This window comes from Eucyclogobius newberryi, unplaced genomic scaffold (assembly GCF_026437365.1).
Source record: "Eucyclogobius newberryi isolate DKJ021-1_F unplaced genomic scaffold, fEucNew1.0.hap1 SCAF_3, whole genome shotgun sequence".
In the NCBI taxonomy this organism is placed as follows: domain Eukaryota; kingdom Metazoa; phylum Chordata; class Actinopteri; order Gobiiformes; family Gobiidae; genus Eucyclogobius; species Eucyclogobius newberryi.
The window spans coordinates 13735212-13753036 of NW_027315945.1; the positions used below are offsets into that span (position 1 = coordinate 13735212).

At 43.5% G+C, this 17825-nt stretch overlaps 1 protein-coding gene across 2 annotated transcripts in view; it reads left to right on the forward strand.

The window, feature by feature from the left end:
* The first annotated feature begins 886 nt into the window (after nt 1–886).
* map7d1a (MAP7 domain containing 1a) overlaps nt 887–17825 on the forward strand; it is a 30885-nt gene continuing 13946 nt past the window's right edge. The window contains exons 1-2 of one of the 2 annotated variants that reach the window (XM_072460935.1): nt 887–1129; nt 16244–16438. In XM_072460935.1, the coding sequence (XP_072317036.1) occupies nt 1012–1129; nt 16244–16438 (313 nt within the window). In that variant the 5' untranslated portion in view covers nt 887–1011. The remainder of the gene's footprint in view (nt 1130–16243; nt 16439–17825) is intronic. The other variant, XM_072460936.1, reaches the window with a different exon arrangement.

The window sequence follows — 17825 nt, forward strand, 5'->3', positions numbered from 1 at the left end:
TTGGCAGGTCTTTTCTTCCTGCTGCTGTCAGACTCTACAATAATTCAGCTTCATAATTATGTGCAATACTGTGACATAATGTCAATCATCTCTGGTGCAATATTGTTTGTCCATACAACCACTGTAAATAAGAATGTTGTTATTATTATTAAGATTATGAGAGTTTTTTTCTAAGTTATCTTTGTTTTATTATTATACTTCTGTGCCTATTCTGTGTTGTAACCCTGGAATTTTCACATTGTGGGACAAATAAAGGTTCTCTTACCTTATCTTTTGAGGCTTGAGTGTTCACAATATTTCAGTTTTAAACTACCACCTATCTCTGCCCACTGTCTACAAAAAGGTCTCCTAAAGGTAGGGAAAGTATAAAGACAATTATTCTAAAATACAAAATCATTTAGTTGAGTTGAATAGGTTTAAATAAAAGGGCCAAAGTATGATTGAGATGGAAAAGTACAGACTACCTGTGGAGGGGCAGCCAGCGACAGTTTGAGGAGAAACCATTGACACATGATGGGGGTCAGACTTTAAAAATGTGGGGAAATGACTTCAATCCCTCACCTTAATTGTATATGCATTCACGTTTAATTTTTGATCATTTCCTGGAGTGATGAAATGAGGACTTCTCACGACACAATGATAAACGCGCACGTTCCGCCCCCCCCCTCCTCTGAGACAATGGTACAGTCCGAGCCGGAGGACGGAGCGTGAGCATCCGCGCCAGCGCAGCATCAGCTGTGACACGACCGGGCCCGAGGACGCACGCACCGCTCCTGCCTCGGACTTGATCGTTGCATTCCCATCGCAGCCTTTTCATTCCTAGTTTCGTTATATTCCTGGACGCCGATTTACATCCTGCGTGGCTCATTGCGGGACTCAGAATCGACGTGTTTTTGCGCCAAGTGCCGAGGTGGGTCCGCAAGTGGAGAGACTCGGCCAAGTTTTCCACATTGTGCCTTGAGGAATGAAAGCAGTGCCGGAGGGAGGAAGAGCCCCAACTCGCCCGTTTGAATGAACAAAGACACCGCAGGCGAGGAGGACACTGCACTCGACATGGAGGGACACACTCTGGAGGGACACACTCTGGAGGGACACACTCTGGAGGGACACACTCTGGAGGGACCGACATGTAAGTTTGACTCAACAGCGCACTGCTTTTAAATGCTTTGTCATCGAAGTCTTTCACACTTTGAGCCAGCGGCGCTACAACCACGTAATAACAGCGCACTACACAACACAACACTATACAACTCTACACTACACAACACTACACTACACCACACTACACTACACAACACTACACCACACTACACTACACAACACTATACAACACTACACTACACAACACTATACAACACTACACAACACTATACAACACTACACTACACAACACTACACTACACCACACTACACTACACAACACTACACCACACTACACTACACAACACTATACAACACTACACTACACTACACAACACTATACAACACTACACAACACTATACAACACTACACTACACAACACTATACAACACTACACTACACAACACTACACCACACTACACTACACAACACTACACCACACTACACTACACAACACTATACAACACTACACTACACAATACTATACAACACTACACAACACTATACAACACTACACTACACAACACTATACAACACTACACTACACAACACTACACTACACCACACTACTCTACACAACACTATACAACACTACACTACACAACACTACACTACACCACACTACACTACACAACACTATACAACACTACACTACACAACACTATACAACACTATACAACACTACACTACACTACACCACACTACACTACACAACACTATACAACACTACACTACACAACACTATACAACACTACACAACACTATACAACACTACACTACACAACACTATACAACACTACACTACACAACACTACACTACACCACACTACACTACACAACACTATACAACACTACACTACACCACACTACACTACACAACACTATACAACACTACACTACACAACACTATACAACACTACACAACACAACACTATACAACACTACACAACACTACACAACACTTCACTATACAACACTACACTACACAACACTATACAACACTACAGAACACTATACAACACTAAACAACACAACACTATACAACACTACAGAACACAACACTATACAACACAACAGAACACAACACAACACCATACAACACTACACTACACTACACAACACTATACAACACTAAACAACACAACACTATACAACACAACAGAACACAACACAACACTATACAACACTACACTACACAACACAACACTATACAGCACTAAACAACACAACACTATACAACACTACACAACACAGCACTATACAGCACTACACAACACAACACTATACAACACTACACTACACAACACAACACTATACAGCACTACACAACACAACACTACACTATACAACACTAAACAACACAACACTATACAACACTACACTATACAACACTATACAACACTAAACAACACAACACTATACAACACCACACAACACTACACAACACTATACAACACTACACAACACTATACAACACTACACAACACAACACTACACTACACAACACAACACTATACAACACAACACTATACAACACAACACAACACTACACTACACAACACTATACAACACAACACTACACAACACAACACTACACTACACAACACTATACAACACAACACTACACTACACTACACAACACTACACACCACAAAGTATGTTCTGAAGCTACGAACTGATAAACTTGTAGAAGAACATCACTCATTTCAGAACAGGATATTTAACGAACTAATTGCAGCTTGGGTGGCGACTAACGATGCTCTTGCTAATCGATTAGTGCAGCGATCATTCTTTTGCTACGTCGATTGGTTGTTTCGAACGCGAAATGCCAGAATCAGATTTCTTTATTTGATCCAGATGAAGGACGTCCTGATAGAGTATATAACAGAATAATAATACTATATATATTTCTTTTTATGCTAAAAGTGCACGTGTTCTATGTCATTTTGATATAATTACTGCGTTGAACAGCTATAAAACCTCTTTTCTCACACATGTCATGTTTTGAAGCCTGTTTATTGTCCAGATAACGATTATTGATGACTAAATTAGTCGACCATTAACTCAATAATCGATTAGTTGCGATTGGAGTTGCAGTCTGTGCGCTCTGGCAATTGCGCCAACTCAAATTGTGATTTTGATTCGATTGCAATGTATCGTGCAGCCCTGTTGTTTTCTGTGTAGCTAATATTTGCAATAATCTATATTTAAAAAAAAAACAAGACTGAAGTTCATCCTTAGGAAATGTTTCAGTATCGAGTCGTTTTCTTATCCAGTTAAAGTAGACCATTTCTCCTTATGATCATTTGCCGACAACGCTTCACAAGTGACTTCACACATCACAAGAACTAATTCAATCTCGTGGCCTTTTCCCCCGTGTTGATCTGAAACCCATGTGACAACTGTCAATAATTTACCCGGGTGCAGGTTGGCGCTGGGCACTTGAGGCCATTTTCATCAGCTGCTGGCTTTTTACCGCACAGCCCATCTCCAGGCTCCAGAGACCACACAATTTGTGCTCGATGAGGTAATCAAGACCCATCCCCCTTTACGGTTACGTTTAGCTCGCCACGCTAACATCGTGTAGTCATAGATGTTGCGCCCGGGTTTCCTATCTCTCTTCCAGAAGCTGCTTTGCCAGAGGATGTTTTGCTCCTTCTTGCAGGTGCCATAGAAACATAGTTATTTCAGTGAGATGTGAAGCGGACGCCTTTGAAACTGATTTATGACAGCAGTGATGTGGTCTGACGGGGAAAATGGATTCTGACACATTTGCGGATCCAACTCTGTGGCAGCTTGTGGTGAGGAAATGCACGGGTTGGTTTTGTGCCAAGGTTAAGTGGTCATCCTAAAGGCCATGGTGCGGTGTTGTCAAAGGTTTATGAGACACACTGTTTCCTGAAATAGATGGACACTGTGACCTGGCCAACATATGACAAGTGACAACTTCCTCCACGCACTCCAAAAGCACCACGGTGAAGCTTTGTTTTTATTATATTGAACCAACCAACCAGGGAAACATTTCAAAACGACCGAGTCCTGCAGATCATAACGATTACAACGTTATTGAGTCAAAGGATTGATTCTTAAACATGGAGGACAAATACAAATGTGTACAGAAGATAATGCAACAAGAAGGACATCTGGAATCTATAAATAAACTAAGAAATATTGTCAGAGTTCAATTTGTATCTAAGGTTTAAGACGTGTTTGGAGGAAGGAATTCTTTTTGTGAGATGATTTACCTAACGTGCACATGGGTATTGGAGAAGTATAATGGGCTTGGCACCCAAAATGTACCAGTATATGACTGTAGTTTAGTCGTTGGTCTATAATCCCAGTGGAAGAACAAGATCATCCACTGGGATTATACTTGAATTTCTTCATGCAAACAGTAAAAAACGGAAATGCTTTCTGCTCTATTCACTTCATTAACAAATGGTGGCTCTAAAGCTGTCACAAAGAAACCAGATTATGAACCCAAGATGCTGTGAGAAATCTTACATAGTGTATGCCAAACACAATAGCGCGCTCGTGTTTCGGATCCAACTCCTTTGTCTTTGGAAATGAGCCGATGATTGATTCTGGCATTTCTCATACCACACTAATGCCTTATTTCTAGTTACGTCTTACATTAATCTGCAAATTGCAAGCCCAGCGATAAAGATTGGACAAAGGTTGAGTCCTCTTATTGATCTGGTGTTCCTAAAGCCAGGGTGAAGAGCACTGTGAAGTTTGAGAACGAGACGTCAGGAGTGTAGATCCGACTCACAAAAGGTCCGTCTGATCTCGTGCCAGCTGTGCAGAGCTTTTATCTGCAGCGCGGCTTTGAACGGGGCACGTTTGGAATTGCTTTGTTTCCGACTTTTGAATGTGGAAAATCAGGAATACTCTTACTAATGTTATTATTGTGAAAAGTTCTGGTGAAGCCTGATTGTAAAGGTTAATTGAAGGCCTTTTTATACGTGTTCATCAGGGGCAGTTTTGCACTATCCGAATAATGGAAGACTGAATTGACTTCCCATTCAGTGAGTTATGCTGGTCCAGCTATAGCACCGCGAGGCTGTAAAGCTAAAGCATGCAAACAGCGTGCGGTCAGGGGAGAATGCAAACAGTTCTCCATTAACTGCCACTCACAGTCCGTACGGTCCGATGTGCTGCGCTGGAAATACGATATTCTGTATCTGTAACTGTTGAAGATGGACAGTATTTGTCATGTTAGTAATTTGAGCTCATAATGTCTGTTCAGCACTTACAAGATGTGCTTCACTTACACTGAATTACCATAGTCTGGCACTCATTTAAACTGCAGGCGAGCTCTGAATTGAACCCATCTTGCTTATATAATAATAACTACATTAAGGCTGCAATTTGCGGTTGTTTTGATAATCGATTCATCTAGCAGTTATTCTTTCCATAGTTGTATAGAACACAAAAGTGACTCGTGAATATGACATTTGTACTCATTTAGATCAAGATGAAGCCAAAGTGAAGCCGTTGGAGGACATTCGGGATGAGTTTATGTACAGTCTATAGAGAGTTTAGCTCAAAAAGACTTAATTTACACATTTCCTCTGTTATTTTCATGTAATTACTGCATTGTTGGAGTCATAAAACCTCTTCTGTCTGCTCATGACATGATTTGGAGCCTATGTATAGACCGGTTAACGATTATTAGTGGATAATTATTTCAATAATCAGTCCTTCTAATAACTATTCTGACACTACACCTCAGAATAATAGTCTTTGATATGTGATCTACTTGATAAACCAGGAGTCAAATAGTTAAATCGTGGTTTTGGTGATATTACTGAGACTTACTGTGCCAAGAACATTGCTTTGGATGACATTTTTCTTCTTTCCAGTGAAGGACAAACAAGGTAGCTCTTGAATAGTTGATTTTGGAATTGATATTAACTGAACAGTACTGCAGCCATGAAACATATTTTACCAATAGCCCCAGATTCTGCCAAAGCCATCTCCCAGTGTTTTCTTTCACTGTGCAGCTCCTTCACTGTAAAACGAAGGGTCTCGCCCTGCACACTGTGTGATGTGGAAAAACACGAGGTCACTGCTGAAGATGGCTGGCCTACTTAATCAGCGACGGCCCCTTGTTCCCGTCTGGGACACTACGGAAGGACACAGGGAGGGAAGTGACTCGGAGCAGCCGGTTTGTTCCATGTCTGAAAATATCCCCGACAGTCGGCCGAGCGGTTCACACTCATCGAAGCGCTCCAGTCACGACCAGTTGCTAATATTAGGCCGCGTAAAGGCCACGGCCGAACTTTTCTATCAAGTTCAACCTACATTGTACAAACACGTTACTTCGCAGGTGTTCAAACTGTGCAAATATTAGATGATGAAATCGAAGACGGTGAAATCAGGATGTTTTTTATGTTGAATGTCAAAAGTCCAGGTAATGTTTGTTATGTTCAAGTCTGTGTGTGGTGTTTGACTCAGACAACGACAGCAGAATGTCAACACAAATGTACTGATAAAAAGAGTCCTGGCCCTCTATTGATTAGTCCCCGAGCTGCTTTGGAAAAAAAGTCCTTTGCAAATCATCTCAGGGGTAAAGGAGGATAAGTTGGCTTGAATGGATGATTTCTGCTTAGGTAACACTAGTTCTAATTGTTCAGTCCTTCATGAGTTATGTTGTTCTCTGCATGCTGAACAGTATTTTTAGGTTGATGTTTATCGCTGTAGTTTATTTTGTATTGTCTCGATAACAATATTTATAATAACGCATCAGCAATGTGCTAAAATGTGCCTGTGGATGTCTTGGTTGAGGGTAATGTTCAGTTCAAAACCACAGAAGTCAGAGGATGTCACTTAATACCTTGTTGGGAAATTAAAGTCATGTTTCTGTGTCTTTTTGAGGTAATTGTTTTAAATATAGATGCTATACCCCATATCTCCAAAGATAACACCTGCAACATTATCCTTTTTTATGTATCCAACATAAACAGACATAAAGCTTGTTTTCCTTCCTAATGTGCATTTATCCATATTACACATGTTTACAGGATATGATATTACCGTTGTCTATTTGTGTATTGCTGTTGTTTTGTTGAAAGCTTTCATTGTAATTGTTTGATGAAGGAGAGCTTTGGGTGAATTTCCTTTTTTTGTAGGAACAATATGCCAATGGAAATTAAATTATTCATGCTTTCATACAATGTCCGCATTGTGTGTTCATACTTCTAACCAAAATGTTAAGAGAATTCATTCAACATCTAAGAGGACACAAGGTTGACAGTAAACGTGGACCCCATGTATGCAACACGTATGTTATGAGCAGAGCAGATGATGTCATGCCTTCTCCTCCCCGCCCCCAGTGGGATGTCATGCATGGGTTGTCAGGAGCAACAGAAAAGCATGTGCACACATCCAGTTATGAATGGCAGCTTTTGGCATCCAGAAACCTGTGCTGTTCTTTTGTTTCATTATAAGCTTGAACTGTTATAGTAGTACCGTATTTTTCATATATAAGGCGCACCGCATTAAGCGACACAAAACTTGTACCACACAAAAGGTAATAGTTTTGACTCCAGCTGGGAGATATTACGGTAAGCATTAAACAGTGACGAGGTGTGCGTTAAGCAGTTTTAACACATAAAAAAAGTATTGAAACGCAAATTCAAAACTGTTAAAATTAAGCAGGTTTTTATTTTTTTTATATATTTTTTTCTCGTTTTAACTCTTTTTTTTTGGCACATTTTTGTTTAATATTACAGCCCATTTTGTGTGTGACACTTGAACCACAACTAAAGACACGTCTAAGTTGCACTGCAAACTAAATTTGCCTTTCCCCAAAATCTCAATATTCCTTCTTGTCCAGCACGACTCCTGAAGCACTGCAGTGATGAAAGAGCAGACATGCCGACTCACATCGAGGAAGCGCGGGTGCGTTTGTGGGAGCGAGGAGCATCTAAATGACGAGCATTGTCCTCAGCCCGGGCCAGGTGACGGGACCACAGCAGACCACACAGACACGAGTGTTCACGTGCAAATTGACACGCCACGGACGGCCGCTGTTTCCTGTAGGGACTGCTGCTGTGGACACGTGCTGAATCCATCAACAGGGGCTCATAAAATAGTTACCTCACATTTTACACCTTGAATATTACATAGACATTTCTATTTTAAAGAAATGTACAAAGGGATATTTCTGCCCTTTTGGTTTGCGGGTTGTTTTTTGTGCAGTGGCCCCAACCAAGACATCCAAAAGCACATTTAAACTCATTTCTGTTGGATTGCAAGAAATACGTTTGGATTACTGAATTAGGAATAATCCAAAACATATCAAGATTTGAATTTCTGCCAGTATCACCCACCCTAGTCCAGAAAGTTGGATTGTCAAAAGTATCGAACTTCAGATACTAAACTATTCTAAAACTAGTATCGAAGTGAGATACTCCAAAATGTGACCTTTCCTGAACAGTTTTAGAATGAGCTTTATCAGAACTAGTAAAGAGAGTTTTGTGTGGAAATTGTCTGTCTTTTGCCTTAAAACTTGACCATGACCTTAAAAAACGAGTCATTATTATTATCTGCTGTGTTTGTATTTGTCGTATTGATCTGGTCCATTTAAACATCAAGTCAAACCTTTGCTCATTGGGGAACGCTCCCACCCACACGGGACCCCGTCTGGCATGGAGTCAGTACTTGTTGTTGACTCTGCGCTTCCTGTGTGTCTGGGCCCCTCTCGCCCTCTTACATCACCTCATTGGCTGCAGCGATGGGGGACAGAATGGGGCGAAAGGAAGCAGCCGTGGGTTTTGTGTCGAAGCCGGGTGTCAGCTCGCAACGATGAGGTCATTCATTAGCCTCCGTCACGTCGTTAATGAGATCAGCCTTATTCAACTTGCACTTTATTCACAATCTTATTCTTTTATTGCTTTTTGTAGTTTAGTGTTGATGGTTTGGCCACCGCTCTTTCTCAACAGTTGCTGCAAGTGGAAAGGGTTTTACTCGGGAGTCGTATAAATATTCTTTGCCCTGCCCTTTATTTTCAGTGTTGCATTCCAAACGAAGTGCTGTAATCATACCGGCGAGTCATTTTAGGACCTCCTTTAAACTGGCTTTTTACACGCTTTGCTTCGTGTCTGCAGCTCAGAAGTATCGCACTTTGGTTTGTTACTATGTAAACAAAGCCAGAAGAATGTACTGGCCGTCTGTCATTCTCTACAGATTGTGTCAGGGTGAATCATGTGCCGAGTTGGACGAGAAAGAAAAACATCTATGTAATGTGCAACTTATCCAGAGTCGTCTCAGCTCTATGGTATTCAAAACAACATTGCTCTATTTTCCGCAGCCAACGTATCCATGGGTGTCGGAGTGATGAGAAATAAGGATCATTGCTATAGCGATTTACAGTTTAATACAACATATTATATCTTTTGAATTGGAAAGTCCTTGAAATATGTTGCATATAACAGGAAGCTGAAACCTATCAATATGCTCTATGCGATATGAATTTGTTTAGTTTCTTCCCATTTTTTTTGCTGTTTGGAGCAACATTCTATTGAAAACACAGATTTCAAATATGGTAAGATAAGATAAGATAATCCTTTATTGTCCACACATGGGGAAGTTTCATTGAAAAAACTCCTATATGGTACTGCAAAGTATAATATTGTTATCTGAAATATCTGAGACTGAAAGCTATATGGGGTGAATAGATATCAGATATTAATCGATACTAAAACTAGTATCAAAACTGATGCACATTTGAACGAAGGATCAATACAAATCACATATACCATTTTAAAAAGAGTTTATTACAACTATAAGGCCACATGGTAACAAACAAATCATTTTTTGGTGATGAAAATGAGTTAATTGATTGTTAATACAGTTCTATTACATTCACTAATGACACATCATGCACAAAATGTCACAATTTCTGCTAAGCCATTTTCTTTTGTCTATTTAGCAGCTGTTGACCCAGTTTTAAGCCTCTAGTTTCTGCCACACACTGCAGAGCATTACACTCTAAAGTAGTAAATGGAAACAGCTTGTTTGGCTATATTTGTGTCCGACCCAACTTGCCCCTGACTGTGAAATCGCTGTGACCTGCTGCTTCTTCTCCTGCCTTTTCCTCCCACACTGTGCTCATCCATGCGGTCAGTTCTGAAGGACAGCTATATCCTTTTGAGTTGACTTTCAGGGGTCTTCTTTCTTTGTCAGCGTTAAGCTCAGTGCCCCGGGCTCTGTGTAACACCTGCAGCTGGAGCCCCCACAGACTCACAGGAAGGGCCAGCTGAAGGGTGGTGACGGCATGTTAAACCACTCATCACATCGGGATGCCATGGATTCCAGAAGCTCCCATCATGACCCACTTTTAAACAGTATATCCCAGCTATACCCCGTTGTACAATAGCTTTTGTTATGGAAATATTTGCTGACAGAATATCCATATCACAAGAAACCAAATATTAAAGGTGACTCTAAGGCAGAGCTTCTCAAAGTGTGGGGCGCGCGAGGCATTTGGAGAAATGTGCGCATGTGTTTTGAGCAACAGAAAAACACCCAGTGCCAACACGTGGTGGTTCATCTCGAAACACAAGAGAGCAGCAGACGAGTGGCTCAGCCTGCCTCTGTCCCACCTCTGTCTCCCCTCTGTCCCACCTCTGTCCCACCTCTGTCCCACCTCTGTCCCTCCTTTGTCTCTCCTCTGTCCCACCTCTGTCTCCCCTCTGTCTCTCCTCTGTCTCCCCTCTGTCTCCCCTCTGTCCCACCTCTGTCTCCTCTCTGTCTCCCCTCTGTCTCCCCTCTGTCCCACCTCTGTCCCACCTCGGTCTCCCCTCTGTCTCTCCTCTGTCTTCCCTCTGTTTCTCCTCCTTCTATTCTCTGTCCCTCCTCTGTCCCTCCTCTGTCTCTCCTCTGTCTCTCCTCTGTCTCTCCTCTGTCCCTCCTCTGTCCCTCCTCTGTCTCTCCTCTGTCTCTCCTCTGTCCCTCCTCGGTCCCTCCTCTGTCCCTCCTCTGTCTCTCCTCTGTCCCTCCTCTGTCTCTCCTCTGTCCCTCCTCTGTCCCTCCTCTGTATCTCCTCTGTCTCTCCTCTGTCTCTCCTCTGTCCCTCCTCTGTCTCCTCTGTCCCTCCTCTGTCCCTCTTCTGTCTCTCCTCTGTCCCTCCTCTGTCTCTCCTCTGTTCCTCCTCTGTCCCTCCTCTGTCTCTCCTCTGTCTCTCCTCTGTCCCTCCTCTGTATCTCCTCTGTCTCTCCTCTGTCTCTCTTCTGTCCCTCCTCTGTCTCTCCTCTGTCCCTCCTCTGTCCCTCCTCTGTCTCTCCTCTGTCCCTCCTCTGTCTCTCCTCTGTTCCTCCTCTGTCCCTCCTCTGTCTCTCCTCTGTCTCTCCTCTGTTCCTCCTCTGTCTCTCCTCTGTCTCTCCTCTGTCCCTTCTCTGTCTCTCCTCTGTCCCTCCTCTGTCCCTCCTCTGTTCCTCCTCTGTCCCTCCTCTGTCTCTCCTCTGTTCCTCCTCTGTCCCTCCTCTGTCTCTCCTCTGTCTCCCCTCTGTTCCTCCTCTGTCTCTCCTCTGTCTCTCCTCTGTCCCTCCTCTGTCTCTCCTCTGTCCCTCCTCTGTCCCTCCTCTGTCTCTCCTCTGTCCCTCCTCTGTCTCTCCTCTGTTCCTCCTCTGTCTCTCCTCCGTCCCTCCTCTGTCTCTCCTCTGTTCCTCCTCTGTCCCTCCTCTGTCTCTCCTCTGTCTCTCCTCTGTCCCTCCTCTGTCTCTCCTCTGTTCCTCCTCTGTCCCTCCTCTGTCTCTCCTCTGTCTCTCCTCTGTCCCTCCTCTGTCCCTCCTCTGTCTCTCCTCTGTCTCTCCTCTGTCCCTCCTCTGTCTCTCCTCTGTTCCTCCTCTGTCCCTCCTCTGTCTCTCCTCTGTCTCTCCTCTGTCCCTCCTCTGTCTCTCCTCTGTCTCTCCTCTGTCTCTCCTCTGTCCCTCCTCTGTCTCTCCTCTGTCCCTCCTCTGTCCCTCCTCTGTCTCTCCTCTGTTCCTCCTCTGTCTCTCCTCTGTCTCTCCTCTGTCCCCCCTCTGTCTCTCCTCTGTCCCTCCTCTGTCTCTCCTCTGTCTCTCCTCTGTCCCTCCTCTGTCTCTCCTCTGTTCCTCCTCTGTCCCTCCTCTGTCTCTCCTCTGTCCCTCCTCTGTCTCTCCTCTGTTCCTCCTCTGTCCCTCCTCTGTCTCTCCTCTGTCTCTCCTCTGTCCCTCCTCTGTCCCTCCTCTGTATCTCCTCTGTCTCTCCTCTGTCCCTCCTCTGTCTCTCCTCTGTCTCTCCTCTGTTCCTCCTCTGTCTCTCCTCTGTCTCTCCTCTGTCCCTCCTCTGTTCCTCCTCTGTCTCTCCTCTGTCCCTCCTCTGTCTCTCCTCTGTCTCTCCTCTGTCCCCCCTCTGTCTCTCCTCTGTTCCTCCTCTGTCCCTCCTCTGTCTCTCCTCTGTCCCTCCTCTGTCTCTCCTCTGTTCCTCCTCTGTCCCTCCTCTGTCTCTCCTCTGTCTCTCCTCTGTCCCTCCTCTGTCCCTCCTCTGTATCTCCTCTGTCTCTCCTCTGTCCCTCCTCTGTCTCTCCTCTGTCTCTCCTCTGTCTCTCCTCTGTTCCTCCTCTGTCTCTCCTCTGTCTCTCCTCTGTCCCTCCTCTGTCTCTCCTCTGTCCCTCCTCTGTCTCTCCTCTGTCTCTCCTCTGTTCCTCCTCTGTCTCTCCTCTGTCTCTCCTCTGTCCCTCTGTTACATTTTTTCCGGCTTTATTTTGTCTGAATTTAGTCTTGGTTATGTTTTGATTTTGACCGGTTTAATGTTTGATTACATTTGTTGAACTAAACAGTTATATCAGAACCACTGGAGCATTTAGGGCTGAGGGTTGAGATATGCTGACAGTTCTTACTCCTCTTTCCAATAATACGCTGCATCAAAGTGATTTTCCATGTCCTGGTGCAGTGCACTCAGTAAGTTGGGGTGCATCGATTGAATAATGTAGATGTGATGTCGGAATAGGGAGGCTGTCTAATGGTTTCCTGAGACGCTGCAGTGTAAATGTGCAGAAAGAAGCTGTGATATGCCACTATAGTATGATTTAATTGTCATTCAAATCATCAACTTTTTGCAACATCATCTTTAGAAGTCTACAGTTACGTCCAAAATATTAAATCATGATTATTTGTTCAAGTTGACAATTACACAATAATTTCCCAGTCACTACTGTGTGTCTCGCCAGTGCTGATGTGGATTATGGGCAGTACTCAAAATATTGCTATACCAATATATCAGGATGGACTTCTTGGCAATACACATATCAATATTGAGATGTGTAATATGATCCATAGAAACAATTTATTCTAAATTACAATAATCATATCATTGTATTGGGTCCATATTGATGAGTGTTTCCTTTGACATAGACTGGTTGTCTTCTCAGTAGTCTATTGGCCTCGCCTCAACTCTGCATCAATCAGCCCTTGTTCCTGTCCAATACCGCGCTGCAGCCGCCCTCTCCCTCTGCGCTCGTCCAGTCCCCTGCCACGCTCTCCCTCTGCGCTCGTCCAGTCCCCTGCCACGCTCTCCCTCTGCGCTCGTCCAGTCCCCTGCCACGCTCTCCCTCTGCGCTCGTCCAGTCCCCTGCCACGCTCTCCCTCTGCGCTCGTCCAGTCCCCTGCCACGCTCTCCCTCTGCGCTCGTCCAGTCCCCTGCCACGCTCTCCCTCTGCGCTCGTCCAGTCCCCTGCCACGCTCTCCCTCTGCGCTCGTCCAGTCCCCTGCCACGCTCTCCTTCTGCGCTCGTCCAGTCCCCCAGAGCGCTTCAGGTTCCACTGTCACTGCCACCTACATCCTACACTTCACTCCATTCTCATCCCCTCCATCAGCGACTGCTTACATCGGTTATTGTCGGCCCAGACCCCCTCAGTCATGGCAGGCTCCAATTCCCAGGTGGATGAAAGTACCACAGAATATGAAGTGACTGTGGCACACAATACCTGTCAGTCATAGGCAAGCTGTAAAATCACCTTTTTACTGCGTTTAATTTGCCCTGAGGGAGCAGAGCGGAGTGAAACGTTTAAACTAAAGTGTTGAGTGATATATTACCTGTGAATGAACATCCGGAGTAAAATACATATATGAGAGGCAAAGAGTTTTATATAAACTATAAAACATTTTTGATTGTACTTGGATATGTACTTCTACATAAAATAGAAGAACATTTAACTTCATTTCTTCTTTAGATTAGAACACGCTTTAGTTTAGGGCAAACAAAAACAAAAAAGCACGATTCGTACACAAACCAACTTAAAGTGCTTTCCAGAACCGGAAATTATGCATTCAAATCACAAAAGAATCAGATAAACATATAAAATCCTTTGTGTCATATGCACAGCTATACAGAACAGTTTTTATATTACATTGTCAGAGTAGAGGCCTGCCTCACATCTTCAGGAAGACTGTGCCAGTTTTTAGCTGCATAAAACTGAAACGCTGATTTCACATGTTTAGGCCAGGCTCGGGGGCCCAGCAGGAGGCCGGTCCCTGAGGTGCAGCCAAACCTCTGACACAACCGGGCTTAAACATTCAGTTAAGTCTTTTATGCCTATTGGCTAAGTCTAACACTGTAAGTAAGTGGACTAACGTAAAACAACAACAGCAACGATCATACCGAGTGTCGTTTGTCATTGTTCATTTGTTCCAGTAACAATAACAGTAACAGTCTGGCTTGAGTTGATGTTACTGCCGACCGTCCTTCCATCTCTGTAGCTGTCATCGCAGAGTCCTGGCAGCCGTCCCGTTGCCATGCACAAACCACAACAATGGCCCCTTCTCTGTCAGAGTGCATCGCTGTCCGAGGAATGCCTGTTTAATAGTGGCATGCTTTGACAGTAGAAGCACAAAGTCTTGCCCACCAACTCAACTTTGTAGACTTCCATTCTTTTGCTCTGTCCGGCTTAGGTCATCGTCTCTTAACATAGCACGATGCCACCAAATGTTACTGGTGAAAAGAGCCGTAGTCTGACCTGCTTTGGCAGCTATTCTTAGAGATCATTGTCCGCACGTTTTATTTATTGGACTTGAGCCTTGAGGACAGCTTGGGCTGTTAAAGACTAAAGTCTGGATACATGGTGTTGTTTATGACTTGAGAAAGCATGACATACAGTTACACACTCCTCGGACAGCTATAATCAGCTGCCTTTGGAAGTGTCAGCAGATTGGTCTCGCTTCCTTTCAGTGTGCGGGGCCTTCAATAGGACAATGTTTGCTGAGTAAATCTTCCATACAGTCGCTCCATCGCTGCGTCGGCTCCCTGCGGCTGATGTTGTTTTTAGCCAAAAGCCTGGGTAATTTACTGCATGTTGCCCTACGGTTATATCCTCACACTTAAAGCTGAAGAAACTGCGCTTTGAAATAGTTCCACAAGGGAATAAGAAGCAGGGACAAAGCTAAATAAACCACCCACAAGGTTCTCAATCCGTCTGTCAAAGCGTGGCCAAAATACGGCTGGATTCTGAGATGAAGCCACTCACCAGGCGGCCTCAGAAAGCACTCCGAATACAAATGTGCAAATGTGGCAGGTGATGCAACTTTTCTTCCAAATGATGCCCGGCTACTTTATGAGATGCTGATCTTGCGTTTCGTTCACACAGAACAGAATGCCAAAATGAATTGAGTGCTATGTTGTGCTAGGAGGTCTACATTTTTCGGGGCTGTCGATAATGCAGTGGTGCAGTGGCCAGCTGGTGATTGGCGGCACATATTTGTATGCTCTTGTCGGCAGGTCAGCTTATTTCTCTATTTTCTTGGGGAAATCAACTGGGTTTGATTCTTCAAGCCCATTTTAGATCATGGTCCAAGATGGCTGGTTTTGATGATTACCTGCCGCTTCTGTAGACATTTTTGAACCCTTCATTACATTAAAATAAATGAGAAACATGTCACATTTGTCACAAGTGTCTCAACCGTCCCCACCCATCATCCAAATATATAGTCGGGAGGAAGTTGGCGTCATCCCTCACTTCTCTGTTCTCTGACACATCGGCCTCAGGAATGACGCCCGACTGGAACTATCACCTCTGCGTTTTGTTACCTTTGTTTCCAGCTTCTTACTCATTGCTTCTCCGTCTGCTCCTTCTAACAGCTCTTGTCCCAGAACTGACGGCACACCAGACCAGGCCGGACCCTGAGGGGGAGAGCAGCCCCCCCACCACAGAAAACACCCCCAGAATGGAGACTCCCACGATGAAGGACCCCAGACTGGAGACTCCAACCAAAGCAGAAGTCATCTCCCTGTCTCCTCGGTCTCCGGCATCACCTGTCTGCACATCTAAAAAAGGTAAGTTCTGGAATGTCTAAAGGAAAATCCACTAATGGAATCCGAAATGGAAGGGTTGGTCTGGTAATGGGAGCTCTCTTGAGGCAACGTGATGCTTCTGTATTGGAATAATAGTGACCGCACGCTTTCAGGAGTGAGGCTAAATCCAATTGTCGTTCAGTATTGGAACATTAACTGTAATGTGAGAACAACCTGGTAGCTGGCTTAATGATTCAGGGATAAATTGATAACTAGGAAAATAATAAAGGAGTATAGACAAAAAGTTGCTGTTATCTACTGTATGTATGTTTGTATAGTTTTATAACGGACAATATACTAATGAGTGATTTGGCTCATAAAAAGAGATGTCCTGCACTAGACTATAGGGAAAAAGCTAGTTTCCATCAGCTGTCTCTGTTTTGCAGGAACACATACAATGCAATTACACAATACAAACAATAACTATTCATTGTCCACTCTCTGACCCATACACACTAACACAAGATCACATGTACAATACGAGCACACTTCTCAATCAGCACTGAGCATTAAAGTGCGTATGACAGGTTTTGACGATATAATTATCTAATTTTGACTTTACTTGGTGTTTTTATACCTGTTGTACATGTCAATTATAGTTTTACACCAATCAAGTATGTATTTGTGGAGAAATGTCGACAAATCTGTAGAAAATGACAAGAAGTGACACTAGGGACACTCATTCTAGTCAAAGTTTATGCAGAATTTACACAATGAAGCACATGTTTTGACTCTAAACATTAACAAAATAACGGTGCTCTCATATATTTTTATTTATCAAAGAAAATTCATTGAGTGGTCATCAATTGCAAACAGGAAGTTAAATTATAAACATATTTGCTATTCTATGGTAACATTTTATAATCTAACTGCATTTAAATTTTATGAGACCTGTCTGAGGCACTTTAGGTATTTACAAAATCCTGAGTTAGCTTTGTACATTTTAGTACATTTTCTGCATTTCACTATTATATTAGTCCATAGTATTCACATCCAGACCCAAGTATCTAACCAAAGATAAGCACTTAAGACACTTACGTTTACTGTTTGATTTGACCTTGGGATTTCCAATATGCCAGCACATTACACACTGTGGGCACTGGCTAACTATCCAAACCAACTCAAGGGAACATGTTGGGCTTTTTTGGATCCTTAAAGCCCCTTTTCTCCCCACTTTATCCATTAATCCATTTACTGTGGCCATGTCCTTTCTTTCAGCATGGCAGCAAATCCCCATTGTGTGCTAATATTACAACTTCATTATTAAACATATCAGCTTCAAGTCTGTTTTTGTCTCTTGGACCCAAAACACTATTCGCGCTCCTCCTTGTCCTTCTTGTCCTTCTAGTTCACTCACCAGAGGGTCATA